This window comes from Entelurus aequoreus, linkage group LG06, assembly GCF_033978785.1.
Source record: "Entelurus aequoreus isolate RoL-2023_Sb linkage group LG06, RoL_Eaeq_v1.1, whole genome shotgun sequence".
NCBI classification, from domain to species: domain Eukaryota; kingdom Metazoa; phylum Chordata; class Actinopteri; order Syngnathiformes; family Syngnathidae; genus Entelurus; species Entelurus aequoreus.
The window spans coordinates 85891299-85906715 of record NC_084736.1 but is presented as its reverse complement, the minus strand read 5'-3'; the positions used below and the strand labels follow the sequence as shown (position 1 = coordinate 85906715).

The window sequence follows — 15417 nt, the reverse complement described above, 5'->3', positions numbered from 1 at the left end:
TATTATAACGGGATCAGCGTATGGCGTATGTTCTGTAACTGTATCTGTGTACTGTTATTTTATTTTATTATTTTGAGAATTTTCTTTTTCTTTTCCTTTTTACTTTCTTTTATTTGTAATTGGATTTGTGCATGTTTTTTAACTGGAGCTGTGTATTATTATTTTACTTTGAATTTTTGAAAAGGACCCCTGGAAGACTAGCCTGGCGTTTGTGCGTCGGCTAATGGGGATCCTCAATAAAAAATAAACAATAAACAATAAACAATGACTCTCCAAAATCCATAATTTGAGGCGTTCCACACAACACAGTTTGATAATTATATTTGATTTTAACAGTCAACACAACTCCATTGCTGAGAAAAAAACCCAGCGAGGTTTTCAATATTGAATCTTAAAATAATTTTTGATAATTTTTTTAATAACAGACAATATATTAATTGTTAGTGTGTTCTTACAAACAAAGAGAGAAAATAAAAAAGTGAAAAACATTAAAAATTAAAAACAGCTGACGAAAAGTCTACAGGAAAAGGAAGTTAAGCATTTCCGGTAACGATTCATGAACCCGGAACTACCGCCAAAGAGCCGCTCATATTTTCAAACGTTGAAATTCGGACATATTTGTCCGCGATTTTAGTAGCTAATTACCTACTTTATATTTACATATGCATATTTTCATAATGGCTTATGACGCTCCATGGCTTTTTTGAGTAACAAATGAGATTGTTATTGTTGGAGGAAACTATAATTCAACATCAGTGGTCACTGGTCAGATCCTCAGGATGGAAAATGGCAGTTTATCCACCAAAGGAGGAGAAGGACTCCTCTCCAGAATGGCCCTCAATGACAACAAAGCTGGTATGCAGGGTCTTGACAGAGACAACATCAACAAGATCATCATGGAGTCATCAAAGGTTAGTTAGTCACATAACTAGTAGGGGTTGTTTTGAAACACCTTCTATTCAGCAGTCTCCACGGCACAAAAGGGATGCTCAGGGAAGTACAAATGTTTTATTATGAAGGTGCCGTGGACAGTTTTCAAATGAGATTTCCACTGTGTCCAGCCTTGTGTAACAATCCCATATTCCCAATGCACTGATGTATAGACCTGGGAAGATGTACTAGTGCAGGTTATTATGATAGATCGTTCTAATGCTTTCTGCCCTTGCCCTTCCTTTGAAGGGTTCCAAGTTTTATGAGAATGAGCTGAGGAGAGAGGAGCAGGTGAACCAGCGCATTGAAAAAATGATGCTTCAAAAAGCACAAATCACAGAGCAACAGTTAAAGAAAGCACAAGCTCACGTAAGTCGGGACAATATTCTGTAAACAGATGTTCTGTTGGTACTTCTTCAACACTCTCTCAATAGGTGGAGAGGATGGTCTCTGAGCTGGAGAAGAGGCGCAATCTAAGCCGTGTGATTGTGCACGTGGACATGGACGCTTTCTACGCTGCAGTGGAGACCAGAGACTGTCCTGAACTGAAGGGCAAGCCCATGGCTGTAGGATCCATGAGCATGCTGGTAGGTCGAAAAGCGTATTTATGTCATCATTCATTCAGACTTCAATGGTTGATTGAGACGCGATGCAAGATGTGTGACTCATCAAAAAGTCAAAATGAATTCAATGAATTTACATAAAAACAGAAGAATATTAGAATCGCTTCTCGTGCAATGCACTTCTACACCACAATAATAAACATTAAGTTAAATAGGACTGCACTAATTAATCGATTAATTCGATTGGAAAAAAGTCTTCATTTATATTCTGTTGCTGTTATTTTTACTTTTTCTTAATGCAAACGTGTTAAAAATGCAGTTTCAATGTTGATAATGTGCATTTACGGAAAAAAAAGATAGTTATAGCAAGCAGATTTTTTTGAAATGTAAACTATTTCCCTATAATACAGATTGAAGCTATAAAGTGTGTTTTATCAGAATACTCCATTAATCGAACAAACTCATCGATAGTTGACTTGATTACTTCATTAATTAGAGGTGGGAATCTTTGGTCACCTCACAATTCGATTATGATTCATGAGCTACGATACGATTAAAAATGGATTATTGATGCATCTTTAATTTATGTATATTGATGCAGTTTTACATTTATTTTCCTTTCACTAAATAAGCATGTATCACTAGCAACTTAAAAAAACCCCAATAAATTTGGAATAAAAAAGATAAAAAAAAAAAAATTATCGCATTTATTAAATTATGAAAATGTGTGCAAAACTGGACTATAAGTGGCCGATGGTAAAGGAGCTGGTCTGATCTCTCGACAAGGCGGCTCGATGCATTCAGCCAAATTTTAAACCTGTCTGCATTACTTTATTTACAATAAATACATTGATTATCGATTATTGACGTTCACTAATAATTTTTTAAAATTCCATGAATATCATCCACTTCTTCTTCTGAGCACTGTCCTTCACACTCACACTTTTCGTTCCCATGGTTGGAAAACAAATGTATGTCGTCCTCTAGCTACAAGCTAATACTAGCGAGTAAAACCGAATGGTTAGACAGATCTTACGGGGTTCGCTGTCACATTTGCCAGACCAGCTAACGGCGGGTACGCCCGTAACTCAAAATTTTGCTTGCAACTTACAGCATAACAATGAACTCTTATATCAAAACACTCTTAATAGACGTTCCACTGTATTACATTTCGAGAGAGTACCACTTTTGCACAGTGTCAATTCAAAATATTAATTATTATTTTTGTATTGGATCTTATTTGATCTAAAAAGCGGCCACTGGTGTAGTTGATCCCTAATTTATGTTTAAATGCAAATGTCTTATATTGTCAAAACTCTACTGTCCTTTTTGCAGTCCACCTCCAACTACCATGCTCGGAAGTACGGCGTTCGAGCCGCCATGCCTGGATTCATAGCCAAAAAACTCTGCCCCGACCTAATCATCGTTCCATGCAATTTCAATAAATATAAATCAGTGAGCAATGAGGTGAGTGAGACACTGCGACATAAACACGGGCTTGGAAAGACTTACTATGCAGCTTTTTTTGTAGTTCACTGCCTTAACTAATGGCTCATGTGTTTCTAAACCTTTTTTTAGATCAGGCAGATATTTGCAGATTATGATCCTTTTTTCCAGCCTGTGAGTCTGGACGAAGCCTATATGGACTTTACAGAGCACCTGGAACAAAGGAAGAGCTGGCCAGAGGCCTCACGGACACATTACTACTGCTCCAGCAGCACGGCTACAGGCAGGACTCCATTACCCAGAAAACTTAATAAATGATGGTGTTTGTGTTACATCGATGTATATTTTTTTAATGGTGCAGAGGAATTTGAGCAAACCCAGGAATCCGAGGTGAAAGGCTTCTCACCCGTGCTGTTTGAGGACAGCCCGAGTTCTTCTGAGGCTTTGTCGAGTTCTGGAGCAGGCAATGCGACCGGTCCGGCCACTGAGGTTTTTGGGGCGTCTGTGGAAGAGGCTGTCAGGGAGATGCGCTTCCGCATTGAGCAGAAGACCATGCTGACTGCAAGTGCAGGTGGGAGGAAAGCGACATTTAAATCATTGCTTGTCCACCTGTGTTGCGTTAAGTCCTTTTAGTTGTAAGGCCAGAGACGTTTCTTTCATCTGTAGTTTTATTTGATCATATTAGAGACTAACTTAAGAGTGTCCCAACTTAAGAGTGTTTTAAGATAAGAGCTGTTAAAAGTTATTTGTAGATTTTAAATCATGCTTCTCACCTGGATAGTAGAAGGTTGTGGACATAAACTGAAAAATTGGTAAACTTTGACAACCAACTTAGACACAAAAAAGGCAAGAAAAACACAAAAAGACACTTGTTTGCACCCAACATTTTTTTTAACCCATAGTTATGATTCATTCTTCCTATAAACCGGAAGATATGAACATCTCATCAGTCGTCATTCCATTGACAGCAGACATTGTACAGTAAGTGATTGTGATTGTTTTATTATGTGTGTTGTCTCTCACGAAGTCTGCCATGAGTAATAGTCAGTGTTGTTGTTGAAGGAAAAAGCGAACGTTCTCACAGGCCTATAGGCACTCTTTGCATATCATTTATTTTTTAGGGGTGGCAGGGGTTGTAGAAAAGCGATACACAGCGACACCTCGACTTAAAAGTGCCCCAACTTTTAAGAGATATGAACATTCTCTCGGTTGATTGTTATGCTTCAAGTTGCAAGCAAAGGTTTTAGTTAGTCCTACTTGCTAGCATTAGCTTAAAGCTGGAGATCGGCATAACTTTGTGTTTTCCAACCATTAGAACAAAGAAAGTGAGTGAGAAGGACTGTGCTGAGAAGAAGACGCGGATGATTTTCATTTAATTAAGAAGAGAAGTCAACAAAAACATGACCGACAGTGTAAATTAATGTTCTCATTATTCCAGGTTATTGTCATCTCAGGGCATTCAATCCGAATAGGATGGGATGAGAGGCGAAACATCTTCTCAGACAAACAAAACAGTCCAGTTGCGATTGATTGAATGCTCTGAGATGACCGACAGTGTTACTGATTTGGTGAGGCCGTTCAAGTGTCTGTACCATACTGAAGAGCGACCATAACCCCAGTCAAAGACGTTGAAATAATATCCAAACCACAATATTATTAGCTGGTGTAGCGAATGTCACAGTGAACCCCGTAAGATCTGCCCAAAACATCGGGTCTTTACTCGCTAGTATCGACATAACTTAGTTTTTCCAAAATTGGAGCCAGGAAAGTGAGTGTGGAGGAAAGTGCTGAGAAGAAGAAGCGGATGATATTTATTGAATTACATAAATAAATAATCACAATCATGACCAAGCGTGGTGCCAATTTGGCAAAGCAATTCGAGTGTATCAGTGTCAGCCAGCCAAGAATGTTGAAATAATATCTTAAGAGTGCACATTTATTCATGAACACATGGAAAAGCTGCTGATGTTGTGTTTGACAAAGAAGCAGTCCACTCTCCAAAGTGAGTACTTTTATTACATGACTTCATTAACTACTGTAGTTGTTATTAGTACATTTTATCGTATCGTTTTTATACAGTATTTCTTATCTAAAAGTTTTTTATTTTTTATTTGATTAAGTTAGTTACATGTTAGATTGTGCTGTTTTGGGGGTGTGAGCACTTATTAAAGTTGATTTCAATGGGAGACGTTGATTTAAGATACAAGTGTTTTGAATTAAGAGCTCCATCTCAAAACAATTCAGCTCGTAAATTGAGGTACTACTAAATATAAAAGAAAAGTTTTAAATCAGGCAAATGCCTGATCGAAATTGTGTTTGCAAAAATACATATTTTGTTTTATTTGAAGTTCCAGTGTAACTTTTCAGCTAACTTAAGGAACAGAGATGACAATTATATCCTTTGTCAAATTTGAATTATAGTCATACATTGAAAATGCAAAATAAAAAACTAAATGGCACAAAATATTGTCCTAAAGGTTCCCTTTAATGCTGACAACATTGGCTCTTATTTCATAGTTCTGGACCTAAAAACGATGTCTACAGTTAAAATTCCTCCCAAAATAGACACGGTAGTGATTTTGGGCTTGTTTTAGGCCTACAGAAAACTACAGGCAATTTTGTATTGCGTAGTATTTGTTTTGCTAGCATTTTCATCCTGAATCACAGCATTTTTACGCACAATTTGAAGAAATTAGCAAAATACCCTCAGGGTGAGAAATACACAGTCAGAACCTGCGAAAAATCTAAAAGCTTTATTTTTTAAAATGCATGTTACATGTTAAAATTGTGTAGTTTTGGGGGGACCAAACACAAATTAAATTTGATTAATTAATTTCAATGGGAGACGTTAAATTTGAGATGTGTTTTGTGTTAAGAGCTCCGTCACAGAACCAATTAAAGCTTGTAAATTGAGGTACTACTGAATCAACCAAAGATTAGCAGATTTTTTCTGTCTTCATACGCCAAAAGCAATTCATTACTTTTAAGTACAAGCCACACATTCAAAGCTACACTGTGATGATACGTAAAAACAGTAGTGCACAAAGTAAAACTATTAAGAGCGATTTATTTGATAAAGGCAGGACAGCCTGCTGTGAGTATTTCGGCCTCCTCCCACATTCCAAAAACTTGCATGTTTGCTTAACTGGAGACAAGGTGCACCACACTTCTACACTCCCGACCATAATGAGGACAATCAATAAATATACATGAATGACAATTCAGAACTATTTGGGTCATAGTGGTTAGGTTGTATTCCCAATTTTGCATAATCTAACACTACTAAATATCAGCTACATACTTGCATTAGTATCAATGTTATGTTTTACCAGCTGTGGAGCAAAACATGCCATATTCATTTATGCTTCTTTTTTCCCTCCAGGCATTGCGCCAAACATGATGCTGGCCAAGGTGTGCAGTGACATGAACAAGCCCAACGGACAGTACAGACTGCCGTCCGCCCAAGAGGCCGTCATGGACTTCATCCAGGACCTCCCAGTTCGCAAAGTACGCCACACTTCAGTTCACACAAACTGTTCCCGGTGAAAAAGAGTGCAATTGTTTCCTGGTGTGATGTGACGAATGACGTGCCGCAGCAATATTTGAACTGGCATCGTGTTTCTGTGTGCAGGTGTCAGGCATTGGGAAGGTGAGCGAGAAGATGCTGAACGCCCTGAGCATCAGTAGCTGTGCTCATCTCGGTCAGCAGATGGCGTTGTTGTCTTTGTTGTTCTCGGAGACGGCCTGGCATCACTTCATGCAGGTGTCCCTGGGTCTGGGCTCCACGCACATTGTGAGGTACAGTACTTGAATCCCCAGTCTTCAAAATCTATAACATAAGATATTCATATCTCATATCATATAGGAATGAAGAAAGGAAAAGCATGAGCACAGAAAGGTAGGTTTTTTTCTTCTGTTAAATAAAATCTACGTGTCTACAACCACTTATTTGTTGTGTCTTTGTCACCAAACTTTTCCTACAACGTACAGAACATTTAAGGAACTAAACAGGCCTGAGGAGCAATTCTTGTTATGCAGAGAACTGTGTGAAGACTTAGCACAAGACCTGAAAAGAGAAGACCTCAAGGTACCAAACATTTTATACATCACACATTTTATCCATGAACTATTTTATTGGATAATTTCTTATACATGGAACCTCGATCTATAAACCCATCTTTTGCAAACTTTTCGATATATGAACTATCCAAGACTGCGTGGGTTCCCTCCGAGTACTCCGGCTTCCTCCCACCTCCAAAGACATGAACCTGGGGATAGGTTGATTGGCAGCACTAAATTGGCCCGAGTGTGTAAATGTTGTCTATGTGTGTTGGCCCTGCGATGAGGTGGCGACTTGTCCAGGGTGCACGACGCCTTCTGCTCGAATGCAGCTGAGATAGGCTCCAGCTATCGATCGAGCTAAGTATGCTTCTGTGTGCAAACCATGTCTGCGTATAGACACTTTTTTATTCATTTTGTGCTTGCCGTATTGAAGAGATTGATGAAGCAGGCTTCGTACCACAGCAAGTTTTTAATTGCAATAAGACTAGACTTTTCTAGAAAAATAGGCCAAAGCGGACTTATATCACAGTGGAGGAGAAGACACTACCTTTTCTACAGCGGCGTCTCTTTCAAGAGTACACACTCACGGCGCCTTCTCCCCCTCTGTCTACTCCTTTTTCTCCTATCGTCAGCCGCTCATTTGCCGATGACATTGAAAGTGAATTTTACTTTTTTAAATGTTTGTTTTTGTATCAATATGGTCGTTAAAGTTAAGGCTGTTTGAGATTTCTGATTGTTTATGTGGGCACCAAAGGGCATTGTTTTGGCTTGTTAATATCACCCTTTTGGCATGTTTGTTTGATCGACAGTACTGTATCACACTTTACGGCGTGGCGAAGTTGGTAGAGTGGCCGTGCCAGCAATCGGAGGGTTGCTGGTTACTGGGGTTCAATCCCCACCTTCTACCATCCTAGTCACGTCCGTTGTGTCCTTGGGCAAGACACTTCACCCTTGCTCCTGATGGCTGCTGGTTAGCGCCTTGCATGGCAGCTCCCGCCATCAGTGTGTGAATGTGTGTGTGAATGGGTGTGTGAATGGGTGAATGTGGAAATACTGTCAAAGCGCTTTGAGTACCTTGAAGGTAGAAAAGCGCTATACAAGTATAACCCATTTATCATTTATCATTTATATTGTGTTCAAAGTGTACAAACTTTCTAAAATATGAACTTTTGTCATAGCCGGACCCCATTGTTCATGTTTACATTGTTTCTTAACAACATATTTGCTTCACTATATACATTTTTCCATTTACAAACCCTGTTCAAGTGCCAATTAAGTTTGTAAATCGTGGTTCCACTGTATAGTATGTCAGATTGTTCATTCCTATTTTTAATGGATAAAGGAAACGCTTGATTGTTTGGCACGGTCATCACCCCCCTGCCTAGGTGCCTGATGTCGTCTTGATAGCAACAGGGAATGGAGGGCCATTAAGGAGACAGCAGGGGCCAGCTGTCAAGTCTCCCAGGGCGACAAACACGTTGTAACAGTGTGCATATAACTATATACCTATCGACCCTGTACCCTTTCGTCTTCCAAAGGGTAAAAACGTCACGCTGAAGCTGAAGAATGTGAATTTTGAGGTGAAAACCAGGGCAGTGACGCTGCCGTGCGGCGTCACCACTGCGGACGAGATCTTTGCCGCAGCCAAAGACCTGCTGAAGACAGAAATTGACAATGAAAGTCCACAGGCGCTGAGGCTGAGGCTTATGGGTAAATATGTATTTGTTGTACTACAACAGCACTGAACAGCGCAATCAGGATCAGATCAAAACTGATAAGACGTACAGCAATGTAAGCATCTGAAAATGAAACCAAAGGCATGATCTGAATCAGTTTAAGATGGAATTTCGTTTGACTTTACAACTTCCAACCGTGCACAAATGTTTGTTTTCAAACTATTAAGATTTAGCAGTTATATACACGTTTCAATATGTTAAATTACATGTTCATCATAGGGATGGGTGATATGGCCCAAAAATCTATATTGTGATATACAGTACAGGCCAAAAGTTTGGACACACCTTCTCATTTAAATGCGTTTTCTTTATTTTCATGACTATTTACATTGTAGATTGCCACTGAAGGCATCAAAAGTATGACACCTGTGAAGTGAAAACCATTTCAGGTGACTACCTCTTGAAGCTCATCGAGAGAATGCCAAGAGTGTGCAAAACAGTAATCAGAGCAAAGGGTGGCTATTTTCGAGAAACTAGAATATAAAACATGTTTTCAGTTATTTCACCTTTTTTTGTTACGTACAGTACATAACTCCACATGTGTTCATTCATAGTTGTGATGCCTTCAGTGACAATCTACAATGTAAATAGTCATGAAAATAAAGAAAACACATTGAATGAGAAAGTGTGTCCAAACTTTTAGCCTGCACTATATATTGCACCCTATTGTGATATCTATATATATCGCAATATATTATTTGTCATGTAAATAAAAATAGAACCATTTTGAAACGGATTACAAAGGCTCCTAAATTGGCTGCTGATGTATACGGTAACATACTGCGTCATTTCCAGTTCTCAAAATGATTATTAATCTACTTGTTAATTTACTGTTGATAGCACTTTACTTTTTGTAGTAACATGTTTTAACTACACTTCTATTCAAATAAACACTTATTCTTCCGTTGTTTGGCTACTACAAATTTGGGTATCGATCCAATACCAAGTAGTTACAGGATCAATATTGGTCATACAAATGCTGATATGGCTACTTAAAAATTTTCCAACATCATTATTTTATTTTTTATTTTTTTTACATAGGATGACACTGTAGCAATAGCAATCAAATAATACAATTATTTCATACTATTTACTTTAATTTAAATCTTTGGGTTTTTTTGTTCTTGAAGTGCTCCTGTGTCCATTTCCTGAGTTTGTAAACCATAACAATAACGACAAAATATTTTGTGATGATACAAAATATTGATATAATCACTGTGGGATCCACTAATACTATATATGGTATTGTTACTGTCGATAATTGTATCGATCGGCCCACCTTTGTTTACGTTCAAAAGCTCTAGCTTAGCGGTTAGCACATCCTTGTACAGTGTGTAGCATATTTAGCTATTTTCTCGTCCTCTCATGATATTGATACTTGTAAGAAACCTAGTTTATTTGCTGCCATGGAGGCAAGGTTACTGACTTACAGTAAAAGTGGCTTTGCATTGTGGACGTTTGTTCGCTTGTCGCTGTCAAATTTTCAAACACAGCTAGAATGTGCATTATCAGGATATATCAAAAGCTCTATCATCGCCTAAATGTATATATTTTATATCGTACATCATCTATATTGCACAACCCTAATTCTATGTTAAAAGGGTCCTATAATGCAAAACCGACATATCAACCTGTGGGTACCTGATTTTGTGTAACTGGGATCCTCATAAGTCAAGAACATGGATGGGATCGCCATAAGTCAGGAACATGGATGGGATTGCCATAAGTCAGGAACATGGATGGGATCGCCATAAGTCAGGAACATGGATGGGATCGCCATAAGTCAGGAAGATGGATTGGATCGCCATAAGTCAGGAACATGGATGGGATCGCCACAAGTCAGGAACATGGATGGGATCGCCACAAGTCAGGAACATTTGAAAGTGAACCATGCAGGCATGGCGGAATATTTCTAAAACAATCTTGCCTACTTTAAACTTACTCTAAAGACAAATCTTTGGGTTTTTATTTGTTATTATTATCAACATTTCAACCTTTTATGCCTTTTTCCTTTTTATTTTTATTTTTATTTTATCATAAAAAAGAGCTGCTTTCAGCAAATGGCTACCAGCCCATGTTTGGTTTGGTTTTCACCAGGACGCCAAAGTGTTGCCAAAAGATGAAGGAGTGTCTCTAAGCTGTGTTTTCTCAGCACTTATAAAAGTGAAACAGGTTTCCTATTAACTTAGTAGAGGTTTTCTGCTTGCGGTATTTAAGCACATACCCTGGGCTTGTGGCGGATCGCCGCTCTCACTCATGCTGCCAATTTGTGTGTTGTGTGGAATTTCTACTGCAAAGACACTGCATTTACATAGTAAAGTCACATTCAGATCAGATAAATGAATTCATATAATATTAAATGAATTATTTGTAATGATCTGCAGTATGTTTCCTCTAGGGCTGCAGCTATTGATTATCTTAATAATCGAGTAACCTATCATCTAGTTAGTTTGATTAATCGAGTAACCAGATAAAAAAAACACTTTATAGCCTCAATGCGTATTTTAGGGAATATTTTTTAAATCAAAAAATATTTTTCTGCTTGCCATAACCTTCATTACCTTCTGTTTACCTTTTTACCTTTTATTAACCTTCTATTTATTTTCTTTTAACTTCCATTTACCTTCTTTTGTCATTGATTTACCTTGCCAGTTACCGTCTTTTACCTTATATTTTTACCTTCTTTTGCCATCTATTTACCTTCTATTTACCTCTTATTGACTTTCTATTTATTTTCTTTGAACTTCCATTCACCTTCTTTTGTCATCGATTTACCTTATATTTACCTTTCCAGTTACCTTATTTTACCTTTTATTTTTACCTTCTTTTGCCATCTATTTGCCTCTTATTGACTTTCTTTTAACTTCCATTTACCTTCTATTTACCTTCTTTTGTCATCGATTCACCTTATTTTTACTTTCTTTTGCCATATATTTAACTTTTTTTAAACTTTTGTTTGACCTTATTTTATGTTTTATTTAGTTTCTATTTATCTTCAAATAGCTTTTATTGAGCTTTTTTTTTTACCTTCTTTTATGTTTTATTCACCCTCTATTTATCTTCTTTTAGCTTCTATTTACCTTTCTTACTTACTTTTAATTTTTAAAACTTTGTTTTTACCTTCTTTGACCATCTTTTACCCTTTATCTAACTTGTTTTACTTTGTTCTACCTTTTACGTATTTACCTTCTAATTACCTTCTTTCCTTGTATATAACTCTTTCACCTTATTTTACCTTTTATTTACCTTATTATATACCTTTTACATTCTCTTGCCTTCTGTTGAACTATTACTTTTACCGTCTTTTACCATCTTTTACCTTTATTTAACTAGTTTTACCTTCTTTTATGCAGTCCGGATTTCATACATTTTTATTAGTTGTACTCATTAAACGATTAGTCGAAGCGTTTTTGTAATCAAAATAATCAATTCCTTGTTGCAGCCCTAGTTTCCATTGTTGTTTACCCATGGTGTCCTCATGATAACTTATTGTTGCGTACTGCAGGTGTTCGTATCTCCGCCTTTGTCACCACGGATGATAAAAAGCACCTGCAGAAGAGCATCATTGGTTTCCTCCAGCCTGGCAAAGCAGACGCTGGGGGCGACACCCAGGAAATCCATCATGAACACGTTGAAGGGGATCATCCGTCATCTTGTCCTCTCACAGCACAAACATGTCCGACTAAAAAGGAGCTTCCCTGGCCGTCACAGAAAAAGAGCTTACAGGAAGACCAGACATGTGAAAGACCTCCGCAGTCTTTCTTTCAAAGAGCTCATGCTAAGAGACTGCAGCAGAACGTTGACATTGTCACACCCACACATGCTGATGCCCATAAAAGGCCGGAGTCGTCAACTAAGAGGGAGGAGCCAAAGAGTAACATGTCACGTTTAAACATTGATGTCCCTTTAGACGCTGGAGCGTCCACATCGGCTTCAGCATTTGACAAACTTACCTGTCCCGTGTGTTTCAGGCAGGTGAGCACAGATGATTTGAATGTCTTCAACAGCCATATAGACCAATGTCTCACTAAAGGCTCCATCGAGCGCCATATGTCGGACTCGTCTGACTCGACGGCAACATCCGAGGTTGAGATGCACAAAGACACAGTAAAGGACAATGGACATGTGGAGTCAAAAACCATGATCAGTGTTGACGGTGGAACAGTGACCTCGCAGCGTCCTCGGTCATCTGCTAGTGAAGGTCCCGTCCTCATCTGCCCGGTGTGTCAGCTGACCCAGGACACGAGTGACCTCACTATATTCAATCGCCATGTTGACGTCTGCCTGAACCAGGAAGTGCTGCATGAGCTGGGAACTTCATCAGCCTCTGCTGAAGGCACAAAGAGCAACGTGACAGCAGGTGAGGTTTTTTTTTATTATTATTATTATTGGGTTCCACCAGACATATACGTAGTCGATAAGCTTCTTCTTTTTCTTTATCTTCTTGTTATGGGACATTCATCCTCCGCTGTTGCCATTTCTAATATAAAGTAATGTAAAGTTCTTACTTATATCTGTCAGTAAACTCGCCATGAAAGCGCTAAAACATACCGATATAGTGAGTTTACATTATTCACCCAAGGAACTTTAGTTATTAGAGGGTTCCAGTCGGACGGTTTTTCACAAGGCCCATTTCCGGCGTTGTTATTGCAGTAGTGAGCCACAGTCAGATGAGGAGTTGCTGCTCCGTTATTGATTTAAGTGAAGTCTGAATGTCATTAAAACAGTTAGCTCCATCTTTTGACACTTCTTGCACGCTACACCGCTACAACAAAAATGACGGGGAAAAGATGCTGCCGAAGGTAAGCCACGTTAATAAGACGTGCATCCTGAAGCCACTGTCAGAAAGCGGCTTGAAGATGGTCTGTAAAACATAATCTATGCAACATTTTGACCAAAGAACCACCATTACATGTTATGTAGACCACAAGGAAGTGTTTTCCATTTAGCATTTTTTTTTTTTTAATGCGCCCTATAATCTGGTGCACCTTATATATGAAAAGGATCGAACATAGACCATTCATCGGCAGTGCACTTTATAATCCGGTGCGCCCTATGGTCCGAAAAATACGGTAATTACCGTTACATCCCTAGCTATACCTATCTTATATTTGGTTCAATGCAGTCATTTATATTGAAATACATATGCTTTATCATCTTTCTTCTTTACAGTTACTGATGTCCTTTTGTGGTGTGCAAAATCCCAAATTTTGGTTGAACTGTAAATGTTTGTACCACTTGTTTGCAGTACCAAATTTTATTCATGATTTTTCTTCTTGAGCAATGCGTAAATGCATCCCTCTGTTGTATGAGCTGCACATGTCTGTCTAATTGCGAAGATGACCTATGACTTTTTGATTTACAGTCAGTGAGACACTCGTATTGATTCCTACAGTGAAAACAGATCTTTTCTGACTTCGCTGGGATTTGTTCGCCCTGGCCTTGGAATTGTCTGGATCACTTTCTTACCTATTTTGTTTCCAGTAATTAAAGCTGTCTGAGCACCTTAAACAATCGTCCCCTAGAAATTGCACTCTTTATCTCTCTAAAGTGCTCCTGTTGGATCCCCAATGGATGAATGTCATTTTTTGTGTGCTGTGCTTGTTTTTTTCTTGGTTTTTTTTGTCCGACGCAAGAAAATAAGGTGTTGAGTGTTTTTGTTCACAGACAGAAGCATCTTTCCACCAAGACACGCGGGGAGAGGTAAAACAAAAAGGTAGGACAGAATATTGTTTCAAATAAATATGCAGAGTCAGCATTTTCCCTACTAACATGCATTATGTACGATCATATCCCTTCCAGACATGACTCATTGTCATCGTTGCCCGCCAAAAAGGCCAAAGGTCTCAACACCATTGACAGGTTCTTCAGGTGACATTCATTTATTATTCAAAGATGCTGGAAAAAGGTTTAGACAAACCTGTTGACAAAAAAATCATGCATATCAAAATAATGGACATATTTTATAACCATAATGTGGCAGGGTTATTATGTATTATCCAAAGAAGAAGAAAAACCTGAGATTTTGTATGTTTAATATGCCAAATGGGTGATGATTATATTTATTACATGCTATTTCGGGAATATTCTATTTATTTATTAATTTTAAATGGTGATGTTTAGCAATAAATGAATATTTCTGTTTTCTAAAGGGATGCTGCAACAACAAAAAAATCACACATTTTGTTTCTACATAACTAAGCAGCTTCTGTGCTAAATTTCAACCAGTTAGATGTCAGACTCAAGGCTCAGGGGCCATATCTGACCCGCCACATTGTTTTTCTGTGTCCCGTGGAAGCTTGGAAATAATGTGTGTCAATAAAGTACTTTATTGCTAAATGCATTTGAATTTTTTTGAATTTTTGACTAACAAAAAGATTTACGTGGAATTGTATATTTTTTCAACAAGGTTCTCAAACTTGCGGACCATTTCGTGGCATTGTATTGAACTTAGTAGTTTAGTGTAATTGCTGCCTGCGCACCTTTACGGTTAATAGATAAATATATTCTAACAATTTGGAATTACACTCGACAGTAACAGTACAAACACAGGAAAGACAGCACAACACAGACACAGTGTGCAACACAGAGCAACTTCCTGTAAGCAAGCGGAATATACAATTTTTACATGTACAAAGCCCGTTTCCATATTTTTGGGGAAATTGTGTTGGATGTAAATA

General features: G+C 38.2%; 1 protein-coding gene across 1 annotated transcript; it reads left to right on the top strand.

The window, feature by feature from the left end:
• The first annotated feature begins 533 nt into the window (after nucleotides 1–533).
• Nucleotides 534–15080, top strand: LOC133652705 (DNA polymerase kappa-like). The gene is made up of 14 exons (XM_062051728.1): nucleotides 534–911; nucleotides 1180–1299; nucleotides 1365–1517; nucleotides 2829–2960; nucleotides 3072–3222; nucleotides 3301–3510; nucleotides 6322–6446; nucleotides 6571–6737; nucleotides 6805–6837; nucleotides 6930–7026; nucleotides 8540–8711; nucleotides 12243–13097; nucleotides 14405–14453; nucleotides 14540–15080. Exons 1-14 carry the CDS (start codon nucleotides 780–782, stop codon nucleotides 14610–14612), a joined length of 2469 nt encoding a protein of 822 aa, XP_061907712.1. The 5' UTR covers nucleotides 534–779; the 3' UTR covers nucleotides 14613–15080.
• Nucleotides 15081–15417: the final 337 nt, after the last annotated feature.